Consider the following 25,741-nt stretch of genomic DNA (forward strand, 5'->3'; position numbering starts at 1 on the left):
TGTGGGTGGATCATATGACACAAGTTTTGGAAAATGCAGATGTATCTTACGAAATAAATCCACATTTTTTTTGTGATGACACTACAAAAAGGACCACATAAAGAGAACCAAGTGTGGCACTTCGCACAACTCTTTCGGTGGAAGATTATTGACTTGACAAATTTTCACTTCACACCACCAATCATTGTAATGAAAGAAATACCCTAGGGGCACTGCGAAACATAAATAAAAAGCACCAAGCAGGTTGTTTTGTCTCCTCATAGGTGGCACCGAGAACACGTGATTGTTAAAAAACCTTCGCACACACACACACACACACACACACACACACACACACACGCACGCACGCACGCACGCACGCACACACACACACACACACACACATGCATGCATGCATGCACATGCACAGTGCCACGCACATGCACTCAAATGCTGTTTTAGGGTGGTGATGACTGCAAAAGTTATGCTGCCATTGGTCACCAAACTTGGCAGGCGGCCACTTTATTTATTAATTTGGCTAAAGAAGGCAAATAGCATGAAGGCAAGCAAAAGTAGCACTAGATGTAAGTGAACATGTGATGGTAGCATGACTGGAGCAAGGGCAGGCACTAGAGAGAGTGATGCAACATTGCAGTTTTCGGTTGTCTGTATTGCAAGTCTGCACAGGCTCAGACTGAGCCACCCAATCATACTAGCAGGAAATAAGTGAGATGTCATACTCCCCTTTGTCTTGGCAGTTTCCAGTGAGCAAAAGGGGCCACTTGGAACTACTCCACACACTCTCTCTCACACAAGGGCTTTCGCCAGCCTTACCAGTGCTGCTGAGACTACCTCAAACCTTGGTCAGGGGACTTTTTCAGTGGTTCTGAGTGATCTTGTTCACTCAGCAGGTCCTGTTAGGCTGAGTGGTCCCAGCTTAAATTAGTACTAGCTTGTCTAATGGATAAGCCACATACAAAGCCATACTTTAAGTGGGTACAGCTGAAGCCATAGTTGTTTCTGCATCTAGTACGTGAAATGCTCTGCCACTTATTACTGTTACTGATTTGTAGTTTCGGTGAAACTACAACAGCCTTTATTTTTATGGATGTACTAAATTTCTGTATGTGCATCAGCGCATGTGGTGGTTCAACGAGAGTAAAAACAAGGATGAATGCTATTTGTTTCAGTGAGCCATCATAGAATGTAATGGAAGACCCAGGAGATTACTGGCACTTGCTACAGAATTTACACTGTGACACATCTAGTGCAGAATTATTTGTTTACTGTAGTGCTTAGTCTCCCTTTTTCAAAGAAGCTACAGAGGGCCAACTTGTATTTCTTTTTCTTTGCCTTGTGCATTCAGTATTTCAACCACCTGCTGCCACTGGAAGACAAGTTGGTCAAGAGCCACCGAGAAGTGCTCAAGGATGAAGCTGCTGAGAGCCAGCACCGTGGAGATGTGAAGCTTTACAGGCAAGCTTTTAACTCAATTGGCTTGGAATTGGTCACACAAATGAAGGAAGTCAGACGACACCATGGAATATTTGCAGTGGCAGTTATTCTAAATGTTACAGTAGTAGCTCTCCTGCTCAATGTCGTGAGATTATATAAAGATGCTGCCAAGCTTCACCTCTTCCTGCTCAGCTGTTCTTGTGTGAAGCGTGTAAAGACAAAACTTTTTTAGTTCTGATTCTTTAAAGTGCAAAGATTTATATTTCGGCATGGCTTGTGAATGGTGAAATGTATAAACATCATGATATTACAGATTGCATAGGATAAAAATAAAGACACTGACATGCATTGTATTTTGTAACATTTAATTAACCGCTTTACAAAAGCTTTCATCCACAGATTACAACATGTATGTTGGACCTGTATGTTTCTTTAACTTGAACGTTTCATCTTAGGCCTATATCAGATATAAAGCTGAATTGAATTTACATTGATACTTCTAACTTTGGAGCATAGCTATTAAACTTTTCCAGATGCCAAAAAATAATTATGTTTAATTGACTAGAATAATCTACCATCACACATTGTAACTGAATCAGACGTTACTAAATTTCAAAATTATTAAGCAGTCGTGCTATAGTACTACAGAAGCTTAGCCTATCTGATGTATGTGTACTTTGGTAATACGTTTATGCATATTGTATGCTGTTATATTGCTCCCAGTAATATTTACTATTGCTTTCAATAATAGTTATTGTGTGATTATATCTTGACATGTTACCCTGTCCTTCTTGTTTTACTAGAGCAGTAATATTCTGTAATAATTTTGCTTGTTTTTGTTGTGCTTTTTTGTACTAAGGAATCATTTGTTCAGCCTATGTCCCACCATGTAATACCCTCGAATGAGGGCCTTTAGGGGTATTCAGAATAAATAAACAAATTGGCAAAAGTAAATATGTTGGTCCCTTGTGAAGAAAATTGTTGTACTCTGCTCCAGATTTCAATATTCATTTCACTCCACTACTTCCACCTGTACCCCTAACATCTAGGTGCTCAGATGAAGGTGGCACGCTGAGGGTCACAGAGGTAAAAGCAGGACCACTTGACCAGAAAGATCTTAATACTCAGGTAAGTTATTGTAGCCGTAATGGCGTGCAATAAAGCTATGTTTCTTGCTACATCAGCAACCACTGTATGTGTGGTATTGCTATCAGTATGCAATTAATATACTCATGCGAAATATTGGATGTAAAGCATACACTTAAATGTTGAAAAAAATTTAGTTTGCAGCTGCAAGGATATTATAATTGCTTTGTAGGTGCCGATTATAATGTACATAGCCATATACATCAGCCAACATCTTGCCCTGAAATAATGGCAAATGTAATGTGCAAAACTGTTACATAGTGGATAGAAAAAGACAAAACTATTTTTGCACATATTCTACATGATGCAATGATCGTGCCATTATGAACCTTTTCCTTTCCTCTGCAGGACTCCTACATCGTTGACAATGCAGAGGCTGGAATTTGGGTCTGGGTTGGCAAGAAAGCTAGCCACAAGGAGCGCACAGAAGCCATGCGGAATGCCCAGGTTCAATTCTGATTTCTCTACATAGCTGTCCTCTAGAGTTCAAAGCAAATCGTGGTCTGTGCCCTGAAGCACTCCAGATTTCCAGCAGTGAAATATAAACTCTTCCGATAGATGTCTGAGTAATCTGTGTGACGGCTGGCTTTCTCAAAATTGAGCACTTTAAGTAAATCATTTACAAGTACTAATTCTTACAGGATGGCTTGATTTTGCATTTAATGCTAAAACACAGAATATCTCGTGCAAATAAAAGTAGAAAGCACATTTCAAACATGATTGTGTCGTCAGATAATTTTTGTCATTACACTGAAATGAAGTGGCTTAAAGTGACCTTCCTTTTTTTTAGCCCACTAAAACTTACTTTCTTATAATAGGCCACTAAATATATACGTGAAAGAACAGCCCTTAAACAGACATCCACAAACAAACATTGCAAAATAAGCAGCAATTACAGTGCATCACGAAGACTCCGCATCATCTGTGCTACACAGGGCTTTATCAAGAAGAAAGGATACCCACACTGCACGCAAGTTGCCCGTGTTGTTGAAGGAGGGGAGCCTACAGAATTCAAGTGCCTTTTTCGATCGTGGAATGAAACGGATCACCCTGTTGGCGTTGGGAAAGCACACTCTGCAACAAAAATTGGTGAGTGTGTACTTTAAATCTGGCAACCTCCACATTCGCTGAAATGGCTGCACTCTAAGAATTAAGGTGAGGATACATTTTGTTTTTTTTTAACACGAAAACTGAAAAAAACTACAATGCCAGCAAGCATATGGATAAAACAGACAATAAACCCAGAGAAATCATTCGAAAAAGCAATTGTTATGTTTGAAATGTAAGAATAATAAGAAAAATGTAAATGAAGATGGACGAAAAGACAACTTGCCGCAGGTGGGAGCCAGACCATGTTATGTGTGTTTTGCTCTATCAATTAAGCTATTGTGGGAGCCATCCTCCCGTCCACATTCCTGGATATTTGTGCATGGGCACAAGATTAGCCTTGGCAGTGTTAACAAGCCTCACTCATGACCACAACTGCCTGCACACAAACAGCCCAAATACATGAAAAGTACCATGAAATTCAAATCACATTACCATCATAGGCAAGGAGGTATCAATGCATTTTCCTCCCTGATGGCATTGTTTAATTGGTAATTTATTTGTCTTCTTCCGACATTCTGCCTAAATTTCACTTTTGTTAACGAAAATGTTGATGGATGTGAGCACAGCTATGTAGGCGAGCTTTTGATTCACAGTAATCATTACTACATTAGTACAGTACAATCTCATTAATTCTAACTCCGAGGGGACCGGAAATTTATTCAAATAAAATGAAGTTAGAATTGAGGAGAGCCCCTTTAAATATAGTGCCCAATCAATTGTGCGGTACAGTATGCGAAACCAGAACTGTCACTGGGTTTGCATTGAAAGAGCTTTATCTTTCCTCCATCAGCATGCGGAATGTGCTGGAAGAAACCTAGGCTCTATATAGAGTCCAAGTACAATAAGATGGTTCCTCACATGCCATTTGCTGTAGGTGCGAGAAAAAATGTGCAAGCACGAGTCAAATTAAATTAAATTAAATTAAATTTTGGGGTTTTACGTGCCAAAACTACAATATAATTATGAGGCACGCTGTAGTTGGGGACTCCAGAACGATTTTGACCATCTGGGGTTCTTTAACATGCCCCGATAGCACGGGACATGGACGTTTTTGCATTTCACCCCAGTCAAAATGCGGCTGCTATGGCCGGGATTTGATCGTGCGACCCCATGCTTAGCAGCACACCACCATAGCTGCTAAGCTACCACGGCGGGTCGAGGGTGAGTCAAGAATGATGGTGGTTTGACGCGCACCGTACCCTGCATGCCCAATGTTGGAGATGAGGTGATCAAGTGCATGGTAACGTGACCAAGCTCGCTAGGAGGGGAGACGTAGATGACCACGCATAGGGTAAGGGGACCAAGCATGTGCTGGCAGATCCTTCCTGCTCCTTTTAACATGAACGGGAAAGGAAGGTGTGCGCTGCTCTGCTTGCTCTGGTTCGGTCTTGCTTTCTGTGTGTCCTTTCTCATCATTTTTATGGCATACAACACTACGGTAGCTAGTGACGCATTGAACCTTAGCCTTTGGCTCAATTATGTCCAAAAAGCAGTGCATGGGAGTGAGCACTTTTATTCTAAACCGTTACGTGGTTTTTGGAGTTGAGTTTACAGGAGTTTTTCTCTATCCATTTACATAGGGCCTCGCCGGGACCAACAGAACAGTTTTAATTACCTGTCAGTTCGAATTAAGAGATTTCACATTGTTGGGATCTCACTTTAGTTTCGTTTAATAAAATTCCATGCATATTTTCTATTCAGCATTGGTTATAGTTGTACAACAAGACTCGTCTTCCAGAATGGTACTTTGCTTACACTGTAAGAGCACTCAAGTGTAGACCTAAATTCGAGGAGAACATTAACTTCAATGGGATTTTGGCCATGCAATGCAAGCCTAAAGAAAATGTGATGGTTTAATGACAGTGCAACATTACACACTAAGTTATGAACGTGGTGCAATGCAGTGATCAGATAAAGTATACATTTCACATCATTTATTTGTGTCCAGCAAAGACAGTACAGACCAAATTTGATGCCTGCACACTACAAAGCAACCCAAGCCTGGCTGCTCAGATGCAGATGGTGGATGATGGAACTGGCAGAAAAGAGGTGAGTAATGCATGCATAGCATTTGTTCTGTGCCACCTAAAGAGAGCCACAAGTGGCAAAGCATAACCATAGAAGCTGCTGCAGCAGTGCCTATGGCCTGAATGAATTTTGTTTATTCCATGTACAAGCTGATGATTTTATTGTCGGCTGGTTGCTCAGATACCACATATTTCAACATCTTTATGCTGGTCACTCCACTCTTGAAATAGTATTAGGTATGCACCAAGAAAAAGACTCATTTAAGTGCTGTTATACAGTGAACACTTTTGCTACATACAGAGGCTAGCAAAAATTTAAGAGTAAAAATGAAAACAACTGTTTGAATGACTCTGGCAAGTGATAAAGATGGAACAAAATGTTTGTTACAGGTTTTCCGGGTCCAGAACTTGGAGCTGGTGCCTATTGATGTACGAGAGCATGGAAAGTTTTTCTCGAGCTGTTGTTATGTTATTGCTTACGTATATGAGACAGGAACAAAAGAGGACTGCATCATCTACAGCTGGCTGGTGAGAAACATAAGAGCAAGCACCACTTGTGAAGCAACATTAGCATAAACTTCAGCTGTTGTCATGCGTGATAATGCCTTTTCTTTTCTTTTTTAATATCAGGGGAAAAATTCGGTAAATGATGAGCATGTGACAGCAGAGGCCAAGGCTGTAGAATTGGATGACCGCTTCAATGGACACGCCACAATGGTACATCTTTTGCCAATACATCTGTGCTGCACTGCAGTTTTATATTTGAACAGATCAGGCAGGCCTGATCTTTTGCTATATAGCAGTCAAGCTGCTGGTAAAGCATGCCAACAAGGCTAAGGAATCAATAATTAGGTTTCTTAAAAGTTTCAGTGTGGCCCAGTTTGGGGAGCTTCAAGTGACGTGCAAAAGTTTCAACTGTGACAAAACTGTATTTCTTGTTGACAACTAAGTGGACCGTAATGCTCAGTTGCCTTGCTGATGTGAAACAATGCTGCTAAGAAGTAATGAAAGTAATGTAACAGTTCTACTGGTAATGTAAACTCTGCTTAACAAAGAATCAAATACAAAGTCAATTAACATCAATCAATCAATCAAATACAGAATCAATTAACAAAGAATCTTACTGTGCTCGTACCTTTTGGCCCTCAGGTGAGACTAGCCCAGGGGCATGAAACCCCACACTTCATGATGATATTTTCAGGACAGATGATTGTTTTTGAGGTAAGTGCCAAAGCCTACTTGCTTTTATCAATGCTGTTAGAAGTAGCACTATATCTCAAGGAGGCTAAAGACAAGGTGTTCATTAAAATGCAAGCTGTTTGTTAAAATTTCATGTGCAGGAGTAATGAAAAAAACCAGCAGTCATTTACTCTGGGTATAATGAGCATTGCTGTCTAGACCCTGATACTTTCATCCCAGAGTAGATTTGTCATTTTTTTGCAGTGCAAAAGAACGAACAGGTGCACAGACAGAATGTAGTCATTTAGCTGGTGTCAAAAATGACACCATACGAGCTCACCCAGCTGACTGATACGTATTATGGCAAAAATGCACAGGTTAGCAGCTACTAGAAGAGCATACAATTGCTGAAGTAATTGAAATTGTGATGCAAGTGAAGTGCTATAAAGGGACAGACAACAGCTCAGAACATGAATCGAGATAACCCCGCTGATGGAAAGATTGCCTATCGTGTTGGTCAAAATGAGCCGTGTTTTTCGCATTAAACGCGATTTATATCTTCATTTTTCACTAGATAACGAAAAATGACCTTTGGTGCCGCTCTACGCGGTAAAAATATAAAGATGCATAAGCGACCTATCACATGACCTCCTAACACGATTCCCTGGTCTTGTTATTAGTATTAATATGCAATACACCTTTTTCTGCTATAAGTTTTTTCTAACTTAGAATGTGGAGATAGGCCTTTGTTTGTAGTGAGGAGAAAAGTGGTGCTGCCTTCGCCTTTGATGAGTTGGCTTGGCTCGTCTATCGACAGAACAATGACTATGACGGCCAGCCAGCCATGAGGTAGGTGTGCACTTGGGGAAAAACGCTGTACAAGTATAAGAAAGGTCTGTACAACAACATAGACTTAATCAGAATCAGATTTTATTATTAGAAGTTGGGTCACATTACAAGTATTTTGTATGCAGAAGGAGGTCCCATAGTCAAAGACTGTATCGGGACCTCCTGTACAAGAACAGTTATTATAGTTAACATCTCAAAGCATCAGTAGCATATAATAAGGGAGTATACAAGCAACAAGGAAAGAACGGTTACAGAAAAAAATACCGAATTGATTACAAATAATAACAAGGTTTAGCATATCTCATGGTGGCAGGAAAAGATTGTGTGGGAAAAAAATGCCAACAGTTTATTTACAACAAAAAAGGAGAGAAAAAAAGCACTAAAAGGGAACAAAAACTGAATGTAATGAACCCTCTCATTAATCGGTCACTATAAATGCATTTTTAGTTTTCCTTTAAATTGTGATAAGGATCTTGCGATTTTCACTATGAAAGGAAGAGTGTTTCATATTGATATGGAAGCAAATTCTACACTCTGTTTACCTTAGTTAGTGTGAATTCTTGGTAAAAGAAAATTGTTATTCAACGCAAATCTGGTGGTACTATGAATCATCAGGTTAGATGGTGAAAATGGGGTCAATGGTAGCTCATTATTCACAAATCTGTAGAAAAAAATACCTAGATTATATTTAGCGAGTCCATAAATGGTAAGGATGTTATTCTTGTGTAGTAGGGAAGTGGCATTAGACAAGCGTGGACTGTAAGTAGTTATTCTTGTGGCTTGGTTCTGAAATGTCTGGAGAGACGCAATATGAGAATTATAGGTGTTTCCCCAACATATTAAGCCATAATGTGAGAGTGGACAGAAGTGTGGTGTAAAGTGAGAGTAATGTGGTATATGTTTTAAGGGCGTGTTTTAAGATGTGTATACCATAAGCTATTTTCTTTTTATGTGAGCAATATGACTGTGATATTTCAAATTACAATCAAGTAGAATACCAAGGAAAGATGAACATAAACTAGGAGAAGTGCGGTGAGGACCAAAAGTGATAGGTGGAATAGATGGTATGTTTTGCTGATGTGAACAAAATACAACAAATTTATTCTTAGTTGCATTAATATATACCATGTTAACATTACACCACCTTAGGATATTTTCTAAGTTGGCATTTAACTTATTAACGAGAGATATCTTTATGAAAGGTGAATATAGTGGTGTCATCTGCATACAGAATGCATTTTGTGGAAGAAAGACAGGTAAATCATTAAACACAAGTGGTCCCAGGAAGGTAAAAACAGATATCCTTAAGGCACACCAATGTTAGTAACTCGCTGTCGAGAATAAGCATTGGAAATAGAAACGACTTGAACTCTGTTATATAAGTAGCTTTTAGTAGTGAGAGAGCAGGCCTACAAATGCCAATTGCTTTGAGCTTAGAGAAAAGGATATTATGATTTATGCTATCAAATGCTTGCGTTAGATAGATAAAAACTGAGGTGACAAGAAATCCTTCGTCGATTAATTTTTTTAGTTGGTCCGTAAGATTAATGAGTGCCAGCTCTGGGGTATATCCATAGTGAAAACCAAATTGGCATGAAGAGAGGATATTAAATTTAGAAAGGTATATCGTTAGCCGAATTTGAATTAGTTTCTAAATAACTTTCCTAAAGGATGGTAGAATGCAAATAGGTCTGTAGTTATTTAATAATGAGCTATCGCCTTTTTCAAAAACTGGGATGATTTTGCCACGCTTAAGTTCAGAAGGAAATAAACCAGTCTTGAATAATAAATTAAAAATAAATGAAAGTGTATCTGAGATTAAGTGCACAATTAATCAATTCCAGCGCTTGTCATTTTTAGATTATTTATAACAGCAGTTTTCTTCTGGCGTTGTAGGAAATAAAAAGAATGAATGAGGTAGACGGTTCATGCTGATAGTCTGTGAGGAAGAAGCTAAATCGTTAAGAAAGAAAACCTACTTAAAGCCTCAGCTATGTCGGCGGGGGAATTGAGCTTCACTCCATCATTTAAAATTCTGGATGCTTGGTTTAGTTGTGTGTTTATGTTTAAGAAGGAGTTAACAATCTGCCATTTTTTTTTAGTGTTATTAGCCACCTGTAAAATTTTCTTGCTTGAAATACAATCGTTTAGCTGATTTTAGTTTACAGGTAAGAGTGTTACAGAAGCTTTTATATCGGGCACGTAAGTTCATGTTCAGCAATTGTTTTCCTATATAAGTTATCCCGTTTGTGCAATGCTGTTAATAACTGCTGCGAGATCCATGGATTGTAAGAAAATGCTACATTTTTTTTACATTTCTTTTTGGAGGTGAACTGTTGTATGGTATAATATGTGAAAAAAATGTGAAAAAAGCTTGCTGTGGGTCCTTTAGTGATTTAATTTCAGACCAATTTGTATTAGCAACAGCAGTTATGAAGCCAACTTTATCCAGAACATCTTTAGTATGTGAAGGTGGGCAAGGTCGTGCATTGGAATTGAAGCGTAAGAGCAGGAGATAATGATCAGTGATGTCGACGTGCAAAACTTTTGCCTCTGGTGAATGAAGAAGGTTAGAAAGAGCACGATCAATAAGTGTACCTGTGCTGTTAGAAACTTCGCGTGTGGGGACATCAATTAAACAATCATATCCGTAGCCATGGAACAAACTAGTATAGTGAATACATATGGGTGATGTTTCATCGAGTAAATTAATATTTATATCACCCATTATAACATTTTTATTTTCTAGTGATATAGTGTGTAAGATATGATCAAGATTGGTACAGATATCATTAACTGACGATGAAGGAGAACGGTAAATGCAGCCAAATATGAAATTCTTGTTGTCCTAAGCAAGAAAGCAGTTACTGAATTCAATCCAAACAGATTTGCAATTAGTAATGGTTAAGGAAAGGTTGTGTCTTCTTCAATAAGCAATATTAGGAGAAACATATATGGATGCACCACCGTGACAGCTCATTAATCTATTGCAGTATTCCGATTTATAGTTAGGGAAGCAATACAAATTTTTGTAGTCATCAGATAACCAAATTTCGGTAATGGCTAGTAGTGGAAACATACTAGTTAGCAATGTGAGGAAATTATCGATTGTGTCGAAGTGCTTACGAAGACTCCTCACGTTAAAGTGAATGATGGAATGAAATCTGCTTAAAAAGGAATTCACTTGATGGGGGTTTCAGTAGGGAAGCCATAATTGTTATGTCAGTTGGTTAACCAGTCTATTTTGGTTAGGTCAGATTCGTCTCGAATGCGGAGAACTTTGCAGTTAGTGGCCTTCCTAGCCTTGATTTGGCAGTTCTCCGTCCAGAGGAACATCCAGTTCCTTTCTTTCTTCAAAGTTAGGGCTTTGGAAAAGAGAGCCTTGTTAGATGGGGTCAGATGCTCGTTTACAAAGATGGGAGCATTAAATGAGCCAGAAAATCCAATATCACTAAGACAGAGTTTGGCTTTACGCGATTTGCTCACAAAATCAGCTTTCTTAGTTCTGGAACAGAACCGAGCAATGTACCAGCTTTTCGTTTTCAAAAGTGGCTGAAGAGGTCATGGGCTGAAAATGTAGGCGGTTAACCGCAGTTGCACTCACTCCTGTGAAAGAAGAAGGATGGGCGGCTTTTACAATTTGTGAGCTGGACTATTGGCATCACTCTCAATTCTCAGAATTGCTGGAGGAGGGACTCTCTTCTTTACAGACTGCGCAAATGAAAAATTCTGCTTAAAAATATCCATGCATGTCTGGAAGTAACCGCTGCAGGTGTAAACACTGCCGAGGGTGAGCTTTGCATTGTGCCATAAAAAAAAAAGAAAGAAAGCTAGGTTCTTTAAATCTGTTGTCAGTCCCTTTAATAGCCGAGGGTGCAATACATATCCTTTCATTGTATTCGTGATAAGTGCAGAAAAAAAAAGAACAAGCCACTGTTGGCTGAACTCACATTAGAGATGACCAATTTAGCTGTAGCAATTGCTATCCCCCATGCAGCTTCTCAAGTAGTCATGTACGTGGATGTAACCTAGCCTAGAGGATGTGAGCCAATCTGGCCCACAGATTAAAATTATGCACTCTTTGGACACATCGTGATCAATCTTGTATACAATTCCTGTAATGTTCTGTGCTCTCTACTTTCCTGCCAGGAATGCCATAGTATGTCGGGATGTGCACGCCATTCCTGCAAGAAAGTGCTCGGCATCAGTGGCGTAGCAACGGGGGGAGCCAGGGCGCCGTGGGCTCCGGGTGCTAGGGGTCATTAAGGGGGTGTCATATACATCTGAAGACACCCCGAAATTGTTGATATCCTTGACTTCCTTGACTACCGCCGGGCGGGGGGGGGGGGACAGAAGACCTATGGGCCCCAGGTGCCAGACGACCTAGCTACGCCAGTGCTCAGCATGCAACATTAAAGAAAGGAAACACATGCAATATTGGCAATTTGTTAAGGAACAAGATAACTTCTCCAAAGGGTGTGAGTGAGTGATGAAATGTCTTTATTAAAACTGAATGAATAAATTGAATAAATTAGAGAATAATTTACTCATAGATTCAGGGCCTAGGCTGCGTAGTTTTTTTTTTTTGGGATGCATGATGGTGAACATAGCAGATCCTTCGAAACTGTCGGTTCCACATGCAATTAGTCTCTTGTGTGTTCCCATGACCAGACAAATTGCTAATAGATATACTTATTGCACGAAGGCTTCCTGATTAGTTAAAGTTTAAACTATACTGGCACTGTATATATGCAAGACATTTCTTCACCCGCTCACCATGTTGCACCTTTACCAAGGCGCCAATCGCTACCAGCTAGCTGACCAACAAAATGCTCACGCTGTGTACTTTCTTTCTCTCCCTGCTCCCAAGGACGGCGACAGCAGCCATTACAATGGGGGCGGTGTGCACAATGGCAATGGTACCTCAGATTGGGCAGGTTATGCAACCAACATGTACCTTCTGCAAGTGCACGGGACCACAGAGCACAATACCAAGGCTGTGCAAGTGCCCTTCACAGCTGCCTCACTCAACTCGGGTGATGTGTTCCTGCTCTTCTCTGGTTCCACCGTGTACCTCTGGGCAGGACGCAAGAGCACTGGTGACGAGCGTGAAATGGCCAAAAAGATTGCTACGAAATCTGAAAGGCAAGGTCACCCTTCCTTGAAAGAGTTAGGCCCAGGGCACTGGTTGTCAATGCCATTTCCATGTAGAAGAATGGAATCTGGACAAGCTGGTATATGCTCATATTGAAGCAGTGGGCACAAAATACAGACTACAACAAAGGATGTAATCGAGCACTGTACCTACCACATCTCATGATCTGTATATTGAGTGCACGGTTTCAGTACGATGTCCTTTTTCATACATGTTAGTTGACCTCAAATTTCAAATCAAGCTGTTTAGTGACATGTATACATGAACTAGTATGGATGCCTGAAGTACACTATAAAGATGAGGTATCAAAATAGTACCTGAAGAAAGAAAATATGCACAATACACCAATATAAGGATATTTAATGAAAAGAAAAAAAATACTTTGCACAAGGTTTTTCAGCATATTTGTTGCCTGTGGGCAGTGGTGTAGCCAGAAATCTAATGTGAGGAGGGGAGAGAAAGAGAGCACGGTCGTACACCATGCAAAGTCAAACTCCTAGCACTCGCCGCAAAGGCATGCTTTTAATAGCAAGGATTCACGTTTTTACGTTGGCAAAACAACACTATGCTTAACTTTCGAGAAAAGTTTTTCATTGCTAAGGCATGCAGCCACTTCGCATTATTATATATCTTTATGCTATTTCTAAAAATAACAATATTAAAAATAATAAACTAACATTTCATTTGCAAATTGATGCATTTATATAACATATGTGGATTACCTAGTTGGTACATGACTTGAAAAAATGAACAGCATATAAATGAGACCAAACAAACAAGACAGCACACTGTCTTGTGTCTTAGCCCCGTCTTTAGCACTGTTCGTTTTTCCAAGCATCTATATAAGCAGCATTTAAAAACCCATAGTGAACAATGCAGCCCATTGTGGCCCACCCTTTGCAGATATTTTCTGTGCATGTCCGAGAGATGTACTTTCCAACCATGATATTCTCGTCGACAGACTGGCAGTACAATGTATTCTTGCCATTGAACAGCTTTGCCTTTACCACTCCACACCCTACTACTTGATCTTCTATGTTTCCGTGATGGCAAAAGCACGAATTGCAACAATACATTTCCTCTTGGTGGCTAGGTGTGGGGTCGCAAACTATGAGAACAAATTTTCCCAGAAATTCTAAAGCCTTTGAGCTTGTGCTTCTCCCCTTGAGAGATCACACTTAGAGAGAGGAATAGAGTCTGTGGAGGAGAGCTAAAATCGCCATTGGGATTGGCAGTATTTATTAAATAAATAAAATGCCAAAAGCTGGGCATGACAGAAAACATGTATTTTTGCAGATGTTGTATAAAGATCCGATGTCTATCAGCTTTTCATGAATCGAAAAAGGATTGGCATTTTCTTTAATCTGTACTTAACACTTTCCTCAGAAAAAGTAAGGAGAAAGAAAGGTGCTGGAGAGAAAGGCAAGGAACAAAAATAGACCTGTTGTAGCCCAGGTAACAGTGGAGATAAGCATTGTTTTCCAACAAGATCTTCTAGTGAGTGGTTCAGCCATGGCTATGCCTGGAGGAAGGCGAGCACTATTTTGCAAGTTGCCTATTGCTGTCATGCTTCCTGCATTACGGGCATGCTATATTTTATATTTAAAATGCAGGACCAAGCTTTTGAATTGATAGTATCATATGATGCAAGTTTCACTCACTTTCGGTGACCTGCTGTCCAACTTGCTGGAAGAGATGTTTGGAGGGAACTACGATTATCGTATTGTAGTCCTCATCACACAATGCATATCATTATTTGATCACACTCGTGAATCCATGAGACAGATGGTCAGAAGCAAGGATATTTTAGAAGCCTTTGTCAAAATTATGGCATCCGTAGTTTGCAGTAAAATAAGGGCTAGCAGCTCTGAGAGATTTGGGAGTGTCATGTCTCCTGACACCTGGCTGTTCTGAAGACTGCAGAGTCATTTTGTTAGGATAGGCTCTCAGCAGCAAGCAGCACGTGTTACGATGGTGTAGGTGAACCTCAACTAGGCGACTGGCCACAGCTGTCTGGTGACAAGGGATTGAGCAGTGACAAGACACTCTCCCTACGTCCATAATTTTTCTCCACCTTTGTTCTTCACGCTGTCTATGGGCGTTCCCCCCCTCCCTCCCCTCCTATCCATCACCACACTCTTCTCCTTAATGCTCTTTTTCGTCACTCGCAGTGTGGCAGCCCTTAACACCTTTATATTTCCGTTTACCTTCTTCTTTTCCATTTACCCATGTCTATGCAGCAGTGGTACCGCTGCATGGTGGACGTTGCAGTCCTTACCTACCTCCCCCCCACCTGTTAGTTTTGACTCTTTCTTAGCTTCCCTGGTTCTGGACCCCCGTCCTTATATATTTTGCAATCTGTAAATCAGCATTCTGTAGTCTTTCTTTCTTGTACCATTTATTGCACTGTTTTCATTCTTAACAATGTGTACAAAGTAGTCTAGTGCTAAGCACTCCAAGTTTATTTACATAATTAAAGTCAGAGACAAGGAAAAGAAAAAAAGAAGGGGCGGGGGCTGCTTATTGTGCATTTCCTAGACAAGCAAGTCAAAATATTTTTGGAATGCTTTTCTTCTGCGCAGCATGGTCAACGATTCTGTCAAGTAACAGAAATGAGGAGCTCTTTGATGACACGAAGGCCTGGTAGGGTGCAACAATGCCCCCCCAAGTTTTAAGCATGTGCTCATCCCATCTTTCTCTGTGTGTGTAATCTTTAGCACTAATCCCCCCTCAGCTGTTATAGTTAACATGATTCAAAATGAGGTAGAGGCACACCTCTAGTGGGGCTGCAATTTTCTGCTTGCTACAGGTGCCAGGCAACTCCTTTGCAGCATACTCCTTGCATCCATTTGGCACAAGGAGTGTATTCCTAAACACATCATTCTTAAACATTGGATTCATGGTAAGGAGAGTTCTACTGCAGAAAATTCTTTTTTCGTAAGCTCTCTGTTCATGCCTCAAATAGGCTTAAAAGCAGCACAGTCAGGCTACGAGTCTCTTAACCATGGAGGATCTCATCAGTGGTGCACTTATGTGCACAACCGGTGACAGGCACAAAGCAAAGGTTAGTCGTTTTTCAGAGAATGACAAAGTCATCATTCTTTCAAGTAAAAATGTGCAGTTCAGACAGCTTTTTGCATGCTTGTGCATTTTCCTTTCAATAAAGTTCTTTGTGCCTGCTCTCGTAATCGCTATGTGCCTGTCATAGGCATAAGTGCCTGAGGGGAGCAGTGATGTGGATGAACTTGCATTCACTTTTAAAACACCTCGATAACAGCTATGAACAAAGCTAAGGCTCCGGAAAATTTCTGGAATCTTACTGGATACAATAACCCCTCGACTTGCGCCTCTTGAAATGGGCTTTCTTCATTGTCTGCTCACCCTAGTCATGCCCACTAGCCAGTATGTCCCCTGCGTGGGAGGTGAAATGTTTGATATTGCCACATTGTAGTGACGGTGAAGAACACAGTAGCTAAACTGTAGATTAAAAAACCAACTTTTTATTGAGCGAACTTGTGCCCACAAATTCAAGTGACACTCGAAGCACAATGATAGTGGCGAGCACAGTCTGGGATTGTAGAAATCGGATCTGCAGTCCACGCGCGTCTGCTTTTATTGTGACTCATCAAAGGTTTCAGCGTAATCACTGGCGCCCACGTGCATTCCAGAAAGTACTACATAATTCATGTCATGCATACAGTCTGATTACACAAGGCTCGGCGAGAACATACAGAACAAATAAAATAAACAATATTTGAGTAATTTTCAAATTATGCAGGTGCATCTTGCACTGGAGCTTGTTAGTGGGCGAAATGCAGTCATGTGTCTGTCACCAGGTGCATGTGTCAATAAAGTACATGTGATAAAGTACAGATAAAGTACATGTGTCAGTATTCACTATCGTAAGTACTGTATTTACTGTAAATAGGCTCTCTTTATTTTTCTGCTGCTCACTCGGTGCTTTCTTCTATTTTGTTCCCTCTTCATTGCAAAAGCCTCCTTGCTGGCCAATGTTCAGTCAAGCGTTAGCCATCACTAGTGCAGCAAGCAAAATTCTCTTTCTTCCAACACGCACAAATGTGGTTGCTTTTTCCACAATCAGACGTAAGCTGATGCAAAGTAAGCTGCACCTTTTGCCTATTTGTTCTTGGTGCAATGACGAAGACGTTTAGTGTGTTTGCTTGGGACAAAGGATCGCCCTTTGATGACAGCCACTGCCACTAGCTTTCGGCTTGCTTTCACATTCTTTCCATTTCATCCATGTTGCTCTTTCTGAGCCTGCCTCCTGAAACATATTGTTCCATGGGAAATTTTCAAGGAGGGGGGAGTTCAACCCCCGCTGGCTACACCAATGCCTGTGGACAACACCTAAAGTGAGCTGCACTCCAAGCCACCCATAGTTTCATGTGGAACTTCTGCAGACAGTTCTCGTCAGATGTGAAAGAGAGGTGTACAATGCATTTTTTCTGCATCACCTGCGCGGTACCACTGCAGCCATGAATTTTTCACCACTATTTCTCTTCTGTCCATACTTTAATCATTGTGTTAGCTGGAGACATTTCGCCACAAGCTTGGCACTCAAATCTGAAACTCAGTAAGAAAAAAGTATTTTTTTTGGTTTGTTGTTTGTCAACAACACTTTTTCATGGAGGGTTAAGCACTACGCTGGTGCAGCAAAGCAATGCTACGGAAAGGGGTGGTGGGGTGCTGCTGCAAATTATTCCAATAGTACTGTACGTGGTCTAATGGTCTGTTCTAGCATTACGTTTCCAGCTGTTTGATTTAAATAGCCCTTGTGACCCTGTTAGCCACCCATCCGCAAATACATGCTCGATGCAATTGTAAGGTGCTATAAAAAAAAGAAAGTGAATGAGACACGTACCAGATAAATGTACATATTAAACATTTAGCCATTTGCAATCACAAGTATGCTTTTGTTAAATGGCCCAGAAGTAATCAACACTTTAAGATTCAAGAGCCTGAAAATTGTACAAGTCACCACACCTCCATAGTGTTTCACCATGACAGTGCAAAAAAGAGGCTTCCATGTACAAACAGTCGCCATATCTTCACTCCATCAGTGACTAGCGCCAATTTAGATTGTGATGCAGTTATCATATGTAAAATTTTGTCTGTCTTGCCAAGCTGCAAGATGCCATCGAACACTTTATCACTTGAATAATACCTTGGATTGACCACACTGCTTCCACAAGTGTTGCTGGGAGAATTTTTCCAAGACCAATATTAGGTGGTATCAAAAAGTTTCAAGAATAGCTCTATCTTAAATAAAATAATTGTTTTATGCACACTGTAATAGTCTCAGCGTCGACATGGTCTCCATGCCACATAGTGCTGACAATACATGGTAAATACCACGTATTTACCACGTACAAGTGCTCCCTGTGCTTCTGCCACTTTGCAAATATATCCTGGAAGTCTTTTTCGTGGACACATCGAATGCCTTCTACAATTAGCACTTGATTTCAGGCATTCTTCTATGAAATACCCAATCTTGCATATTTTAATGCAGGCCACTACAATGCAGAACAGCTCAAAACATGACACAAATATAACTTTTGCAACCTCGAGGTCATTTTTCTTTTAAATTTAGGGGTTGTTGCAGGCCAAAATATTTTCAAAAATTATTTCGATATTTAATTGCCAAGAATGCTTCATAACAGAACTGCAGATAAATCTAAAATTTTCATTAGAAATCTCAAAGGTGCCATAAACTGGCCTTTTTACCAGCATTATGAGTACATCAAAGCTGAAGTTGGGGCCTATAAGGGAGAGACTGCACAGTAAACGCAATCCCATGTTGTGATGAAATGTTCACTTTCTCTGAATTAAGGTTCATTTTTTAAAGTTTTTCATGTGCACATATGCATCATATTGTGCTTTTAATGGTGAAATTCAAATGGCACTCGGACAGAGAAACAATCTTTTACACACATTTCAGGATGCATTTATTTAGACCTATGAAATGCCCATAATCAAAGAAAAAAATTTGTCCAGGTTCGAGTTTCTAGCCAATGCGCTCAGCATGGAATGACTTGTATGGTAAAGAAGAAAAAAAGTTTCCAATTCTGCCAACAATTTTATTTTTGCACATAAGGATAATCAGCATATTTTCTTTATTATTTCTTTTACACCTATAGTGGAAGTAGTACCATGCTTCTGTGAGCACTTTGAAATGGTCTCTATAATAGTGCTGGTGATCAAGCTACAGAAATGATGTAATATTGAAATGGTCCAAGTGATATTTGTTTATTTTATGAAGGTTTTGGAACCTGCAAGCAAATCTCATAAAATGCAAGCAGAATGCGTAACGAGGGCAACAAGAACGGCCTGTTCATATAGTACTACTACAGTTTACAGAATACTGCAACTCCGAAAGAAGTAGCTGGTGGCAGCAGTGCTGGTAGTGACCTCTTATGACGTTTTGTTACATTATACATTACATTATACTTTGATACATTATACCGTGTATTTATTTTTGAATTGGAAACATGCTATTTAAAAATTGCCCGTGGTATGTCTACTATGCTGACCTTGGCACGTTCAAAGCCCATGCACATATGCTTTGCTGATACTGCAATGGCCAGTAGTTCGTGCTGATTTTCTGTTGTACCTGGGTTCACAGCAGCCTTGAAGGGCATGCTGAGGAGAATGCCTCCGTGGATTTGTTTCAGCGAATTATTTGGGGAAGGGATGCGAGGTGCCTCCTCAGCCCAGATCCTATCGTAGAATCTTATTAACTTTTTGAACTGATCACTTCATGACACATATTGCAACTGATAAAATGAAGCCTCGTTGAATTTGGAAGGAATGGTCCACTTGTAATGAATTTTGCAACCAGCAATTACTTTTTGAATAAAGTGCCTTTTAAAGCAGTTAAGACAAGTTTAACTGGAACACATGCATTCCGTCACTTGTTTTGGGAATGAATGCTTGAAAACTGGTGCCAGCTTCAGAATTCTTTTAAGGGGCTATGCCTCTTGAACTTGCTGGCTCCAATTTGCAAATGACAATGTGTCAGAAAGTTATTAGTTAAAAGTTCGTCACCACTTTCTCATTCCAAATATTCTACTTAAAAAAAAAGGGGGGGGGGCAATCTGGAAAGAAAGAAAACAAAAAAGAACAAAAAGAAGCTGGAATGTGGTGTTCCTGTCAGTGTCATCGTTGCAGCAGCTGAGCAGAATTTGGCTGACCAGTGTAGTAACAGTTAAGCATGCCTTGGTTCAATGCAGCATCACATGAAGTATTGCCAGCACTGCTGCACGCATGTGCATCTCTGGTATTCTGTAAATGACAAAAAGCTACGTGAACTTGCTGAAAATATTTTGGCTATGAAATGCTCAACTGCTAGATTCTGATTTATTATTCAGTGCATGAAACATCTGCTACAATATCAAAAATGCAACTTGTAAAATGTAAATTCAAAAATGTACCTGACTCATTTTTTTCTTTTAATAATCAATCTATTATCACAAAAATAAATTAATGTTCTTCAAGAATACTTTATCAATCTAAATTGATTCCATATTTCTCTAAGGTGTCCCTTAAAGTTATGTGTCCCTTTAAGTTGCCGATACATACAGCACATTAATATAAAATACTGATACAATTGTTGTGGATTCACACAACTGCTTCTTATCTACAGGGAAATAATACTGGTGTCTGAGGGTCAGGAGAAGCAAGAATTCTGGGATGCCATTGGAGGAAAGCTGCCATACAACAGCGAGAAAAATGTTCATGTAAGTTTTACATGCAACTGACAGGTATTATATTGAATGGTATAAACATGCATTGAACTTTCCATATTCCACGACCTCCTTTAATGGCCTTTCTGTTGTGGTTGTGACAAGTGGCAAACATGACTTATGCATTCCAATGTTTTATAATAGGTAAGCATAACTTTGTCCAGCACACTTTGTGCTGCCTTGCATGATACAAGCTTGCAGCAAAAAGTTAAGAGATATTCACAAGAGGGTGGGATCTGCCTCTTGCTTTTCTACTACACCTCACAAGTTGTTTACAGCTCTGTCAAAGCCTGCAGGACTTCTTAGCCAATAAGGCCAGATGCTTCTCGAGATGTGTTCACCCATGCCGCGTCATCTGCTCAACACCACAGTAATACATACAACATGTATGTGCAAAGGTCCTAACAGGCCACATCTTGCTGCAATGTATTATGTACCAAGCAAAAATAAGACCTTAATCCCACCAATAATCAGACAATTACGCCCAGAATTCCATTCCGCTGTGCAAGATGTACACCTCGTACCTTCGGCAGTGCGGCAAACAACTTGTGAGTGCACCATGTGCCGAGACTCTCAGATCAAGAACCACGAAAGGCCACACCACAGGGAACAGACAGGTTGCCAAGCCTTTGAAGGTGCACAGGATTCGGCTTGTGGGGAGGATATTTGATGGAATTGTTAATCTATCTCCTGATCCTCTGGATAAGTCCTTCATGTGAATGTCCTTTAATTGAATGCAACTGGAGGTCATGTGCTTATGGTGATGGAAGCATGGCAATGCCTGCCAATTATAGCAGAAGAATGATGAGAAAACACCTGGGTGTGAAACGTTTGAACAAAAGATTTTATTACTTGCAAAGGGGATAACTTGTCCAAGTGGAAGTGGCATCAGGGAATGAGAGAAGACTATTTTGTGTAACTAGGTATCTTGCCCTTACACAATAGCCCCATTTTGGCTAAGCATGTGCATCACATTTGCAGTTTAGACTAAGTCATGTGCCAGTGTGGACATATCTGTTTATTACAGTTCTTGTGCATGTGCCCCCCCACACAAGTAAACTAAAGGACTGAGTTGTAGATTAGCACATGCTGGCACATGACAGTAGTAGAGCATTGCTCTTCACCATTAAAAATTAGAATGGCTCCTTATATTCTTGCACTGTGCTATTTGAAAGAAAGAAAGAAAGAAAGAATGGTGCTTGGGAGGGACCAGATGACCTACCACAGTTTGAATGTTCCATAACTTCATTAACCCTTATCTACATGCTGTAGCAAGTTTGACGCATATACCATGCATGTTCATTGTGGTAGCTAATAGCCCGGTGCATACAAGTGCAGCTTATGTGGTAGCACAGGCACAGGCTGGTAGCACGTCGGGTACATACGTGCCTTGGTTACATGCATTTCTGGATGGCCCCATGCAGGAAGAGTCGGGCATGAGGGCAGCCCGCCTGTTCCATCTATGGGACATCAAAGGTAACTATGCTCCTCGTGAGGTCGTGGACTTCGACCAAAGTGACCTGCTCGAGGATGAAGTGATGCTGGTGGATGCTTGGCACACAATCTTCATCTGGATAGGCTATGAAGCCAAGAAAGAACACCGCAAGCTGGTGTACCACAGTGCAGAGGTATGACCATGACAGTGACTTATGTGACTGTGTCAGCGGTAACATCAGTAGCTGAATTGGCGGGATTTGATCCTGACCTCTCTAGTGCAACAAAAAATCGAACAGTTGATCTGAGGAAACATTTTAGCAAGTGCATGGTCTGAATCTAATAAAGAATTCATAGAGAAAGGGGGTGTTCGCGTGATCTGGCTTCGGATTGCGAATAATCTACTAGCCCAATTCTTTCTGTTGCTTGCTATTCTTCTTATGGACAAAGGCTAATCCAATTTGGAACACGGTAGCTCAATCCCTCCATAAATAGGCAAGGGCACCATAATACCCTGAGTAGGTTGTTTCATTGCTCCTTTAAAATCACTTGCTTGGCATTTTACATTAAGCAGCTTCGCTGTAGCAATGCCTCCTTTACTAGATGCCTTCCACGTTGTCCGGACGCTCGGTTCCGGGCCCTCTCCCTTTTCCCTCCTCCGCGAAAAGGCAACGAGCGCCTCTCATGGCGAACACCTGCAACTTGCAATCACGTGCTGCGGCCTCTAAGATTAACGTGGCATCTGTCACCGTCTCGGAGGCCCGCGATAACGCCCGCACATATAACGCACCGGCGGATGCATTCAGCCGCCGCTGCCGCATCCGCCGGAAGTTGAAAAGGCAACGAGCGCCGCCTCATGGAATTTCTGCTAACTAACTTCAACTAAGAGAACCACCGCTACAATGGGAAAGCGATCAACGCGGCGGGCATCTAGTAAAGGAGGCATTGGCTGTAGCCATCACCTTTTATGGCTCATTTGCCATTGGGTTACTTGTTTGGACATCACATCAATGACAGTGGAAATATGCCACAATGTATAGGTACTGCCAGTGTAGATTACACTGTGGCACAAATTGATCAAGGTAATGTTTGTCTTAGATCTATCAATTGGGTTGCCGCATGGCATACATAATAATTGTGTATAGCTGTTCATATTGTAGTTTCTCATTTGCTGTCAATTGTGTAATCAACCGAGAAACCAACGACACAATCATCTTCATTATGGATGCAATGACCAAGTATAGTCAAGAAGAATATGTGATGGCAGCATCTAGGCACTTCAGTTAAATTATTTTAGGCAATTTTACTTCACAACAGAAGCAAAACAAAAGGTGCATAAAAAATAGTTTAAGTATCTTATTTTCTTTAAATGTAGTCCTACAATCGTGATCTCAACTCGAATACCTCATGCCCCCTGTTGTATATTCTAGTCATATATGCTTAGGGTGCTATTGAACATGGCATATTGATGCATACCCATAACTTGCCCAGGCTTTATTCTTAGCATTAACTGGAGCTGTACCAATAAAGTGGCGCTGCACTTCCATCGCCAGCAGTCAGCTTGATCACCTATAAACTCTTTCATCTTGCCTAGGAATATGTGCGCACTGATCCAAGTGGGCGTCCAATGACCACTCCAATTGCATGCGTCAAGCAAAATATGGAGCCACCGAACTTCATTGGTCTGTTCAGCTCATGGAGTGACAACTTCTGGAAGGTAACTGCATAAATTTGTTGTGTGTATCCTCATAAGGCAAAACTGCTGTTGTACAGTGAACCTTTTACAAAAAAATTTTCTTGCCTTACCCTTTCTTCAGACACTCCCTACATATCAGAGCATCAAGAATGAAATTGAGGAAAGCAACCAAACAGCCCTGGCTATGCAGGTAAACATGCCTTTCCTTCTTGCCCCACAGCAACATTGTAACAGTACTGAACTAAATATGATCCCAATAAAAACCTTCCAGCAACAAGCAGCAATGTACCGAAACTCAAGGTCAGAGGTCGAGAAGTTTCCCTTCGACAAGTTGCATGTTAAAAATCCTGAGCAGCTGCCAGCTTGTGTTGACCCTGCCAACAAAGAGGTAACCTTCTGTGCTTTCAAATGCTGTTATCGACACACAAAAACACAAGAACAAGCACACATCGCCCCACACTGTCGCAACAGCTGAACAAAAAGTGAACCCAAATTCTCATCTAGACTGAAAGGCACATACTAATCAAAGCATACTTATGAGGGAAGTAAAGTTTAGCTTCCCTTTGTTTTAATAATACCCATTCAGCCAGTTTAAAAAGCTCGAGTGCCTTTCGATAATTCAGTGTTATAAATAACAGAACAGCAGTGTGCATCTTCTCTTGGTCATGTGCAGCGGAAAATTTCAAAGCACCTAGCACCAGTGGGCACAATGTTACACATTAGTGCTTGTTAGTGTTAGTTAATCACTAGACTCTCTTGCTTGCACTGAGCCATCCAGAACATTTAATGTTCAAACACTGGCAGGTCCATCAGTCAAGGTGCGGCCTACTTGCAGCTAATTACATCTTTTCTTTGAGAATAGCATAATTGCACAGAGGCTCATTTACTTGGTTTTGCTTTTCAGCTGTACCTGAATGATGAAGACTTCCAACGCATCTTTGCCATGAGCTACGAACAGTTTGATGTGCTGCCTCGATGGAAGAAACTTGACCTGAAGAAGAAAGTAGGGCTCTTCTGAGAAGAAAGCAATATCGAAGCCCAACGCAAAATTGGCTGCAGAGCTTGTACACAACCTCAAGCCAACAACCAAAGATTGATGCTGTGAAGCATCACTTCTCTCAAGATTGTCTTTTGCAGTTTGCTGCAGGAGAAATGCGGAGAATATTTTATACCAGACATACATTTTTGAGACCAAGCTTTAATAAAAGGCCAGATTCCAAGCACAAGTTACCACCATGAGCTGGACCAACTGCAAGAGGTCTTGCATGCAATATATTGTAACACTACAGAACTACAACTAAGGGTGACTTAAAGATGGATTGATTTTACCATGTCTGCGCAGATGCTAGTTTGGTTAAAGAGACAACGGGCGTCACAGCATTAGTGCAAGTTTCAATTTCCTATAATACTCAAATTCGAACTAGTACTAAAAATTGCACATGCATTTCTTTGGCATGTTTAGCAGTAGCCTCACAAATTTGTACACAGGTTAATGTTCTTACACCTGAGGGGTGGCCCGGGGGGGGCCCTCCCTCACTATCACGCCACCACTCCTCAAACACATTCCTAAAGTGCTGCCAAATCAATCGTAAGACTTCACAGCTATTCGGCGGTCAACACTAGGCTGCGTTACAGTATTACTATAGTACTATGATTGTGGAGGTGTGGAAGCAATCACTGATCTGGTCAAGGGAAAGGACACTAAACTGAGGGCTTCCAACATGATATTCTACCCATTAAAAAAATGGGAAATGTTTTTGCCTTTCTCATTATTTCTGTAACAAAATCTCAAAGTGCTGACACCGGAAAGGCCCCAGTGATATCTTTTCAATGATCTACGTTTCATAGTCATCCCAAAAATTGTAAAATTTTCAATCATACCTTGCAATAACCGCTAAACGCATAAGAAATATGAATGTCACCCATTACTTCGTCTGGTTTTTACATA

At 40.7% G+C, this 25,741-nt stretch overlaps 1 protein-coding gene across 1 annotated transcript in view; it reads left to right on the forward strand.

Moving 5' to 3' along the window:
• Positions 1–25,019, forward strand: part of LOC135904022 (advillin-like) — a 40,924-nt gene extending 15,905 nt beyond the window's left edge. The window contains exons 10-24 of the mRNA XM_065434583.1: positions 1,346–1,455; positions 2,484–2,562; positions 2,929–3,027; positions 3,516–3,669; positions 5,639–5,739; positions 6,108–6,245; positions 6,348–6,434; positions 6,867–6,938; positions 12,616–12,890; positions 20,564–20,657; positions 22,088–22,291; positions 23,692–23,814; positions 23,915–23,983; positions 24,065–24,181; positions 24,698–25,019. Of these exons, the coding sequence (XP_065290655.1) occupies positions 1,346–1,455; positions 2,484–2,562; positions 2,929–3,027; positions 3,516–3,669; positions 5,639–5,739; positions 6,108–6,245; positions 6,348–6,434; positions 6,867–6,938; positions 12,616–12,890; positions 20,564–20,657; positions 22,088–22,291; positions 23,692–23,814; positions 23,915–23,983; positions 24,065–24,181; positions 24,698–24,811 (1,836 nt within the window). The 3' untranslated portion in view covers positions 24,812–25,019. The remainder of the gene's footprint in view (positions 1–1,345; positions 1,456–2,483; positions 2,563–2,928; positions 3,028–3,515; positions 3,670–5,638; positions 5,740–6,107; positions 6,246–6,347; positions 6,435–6,866; positions 6,939–12,615; positions 12,891–20,563; positions 20,658–22,087; positions 22,292–23,691; positions 23,815–23,914; positions 23,984–24,064; positions 24,182–24,697) is intronic.
• The last annotated feature ends 722 nt before the right edge of the window (positions 25,020–25,741 follow it).

Source organism: Dermacentor albipictus, chromosome 1, assembly GCF_038994185.2.
Source record: "Dermacentor albipictus isolate Rhodes 1998 colony chromosome 1, USDA_Dalb.pri_finalv2, whole genome shotgun sequence".
NCBI classification, from domain to species: Eukaryota; Metazoa; Arthropoda; class Arachnida; order Ixodida; family Ixodidae; genus Dermacentor; species Dermacentor albipictus.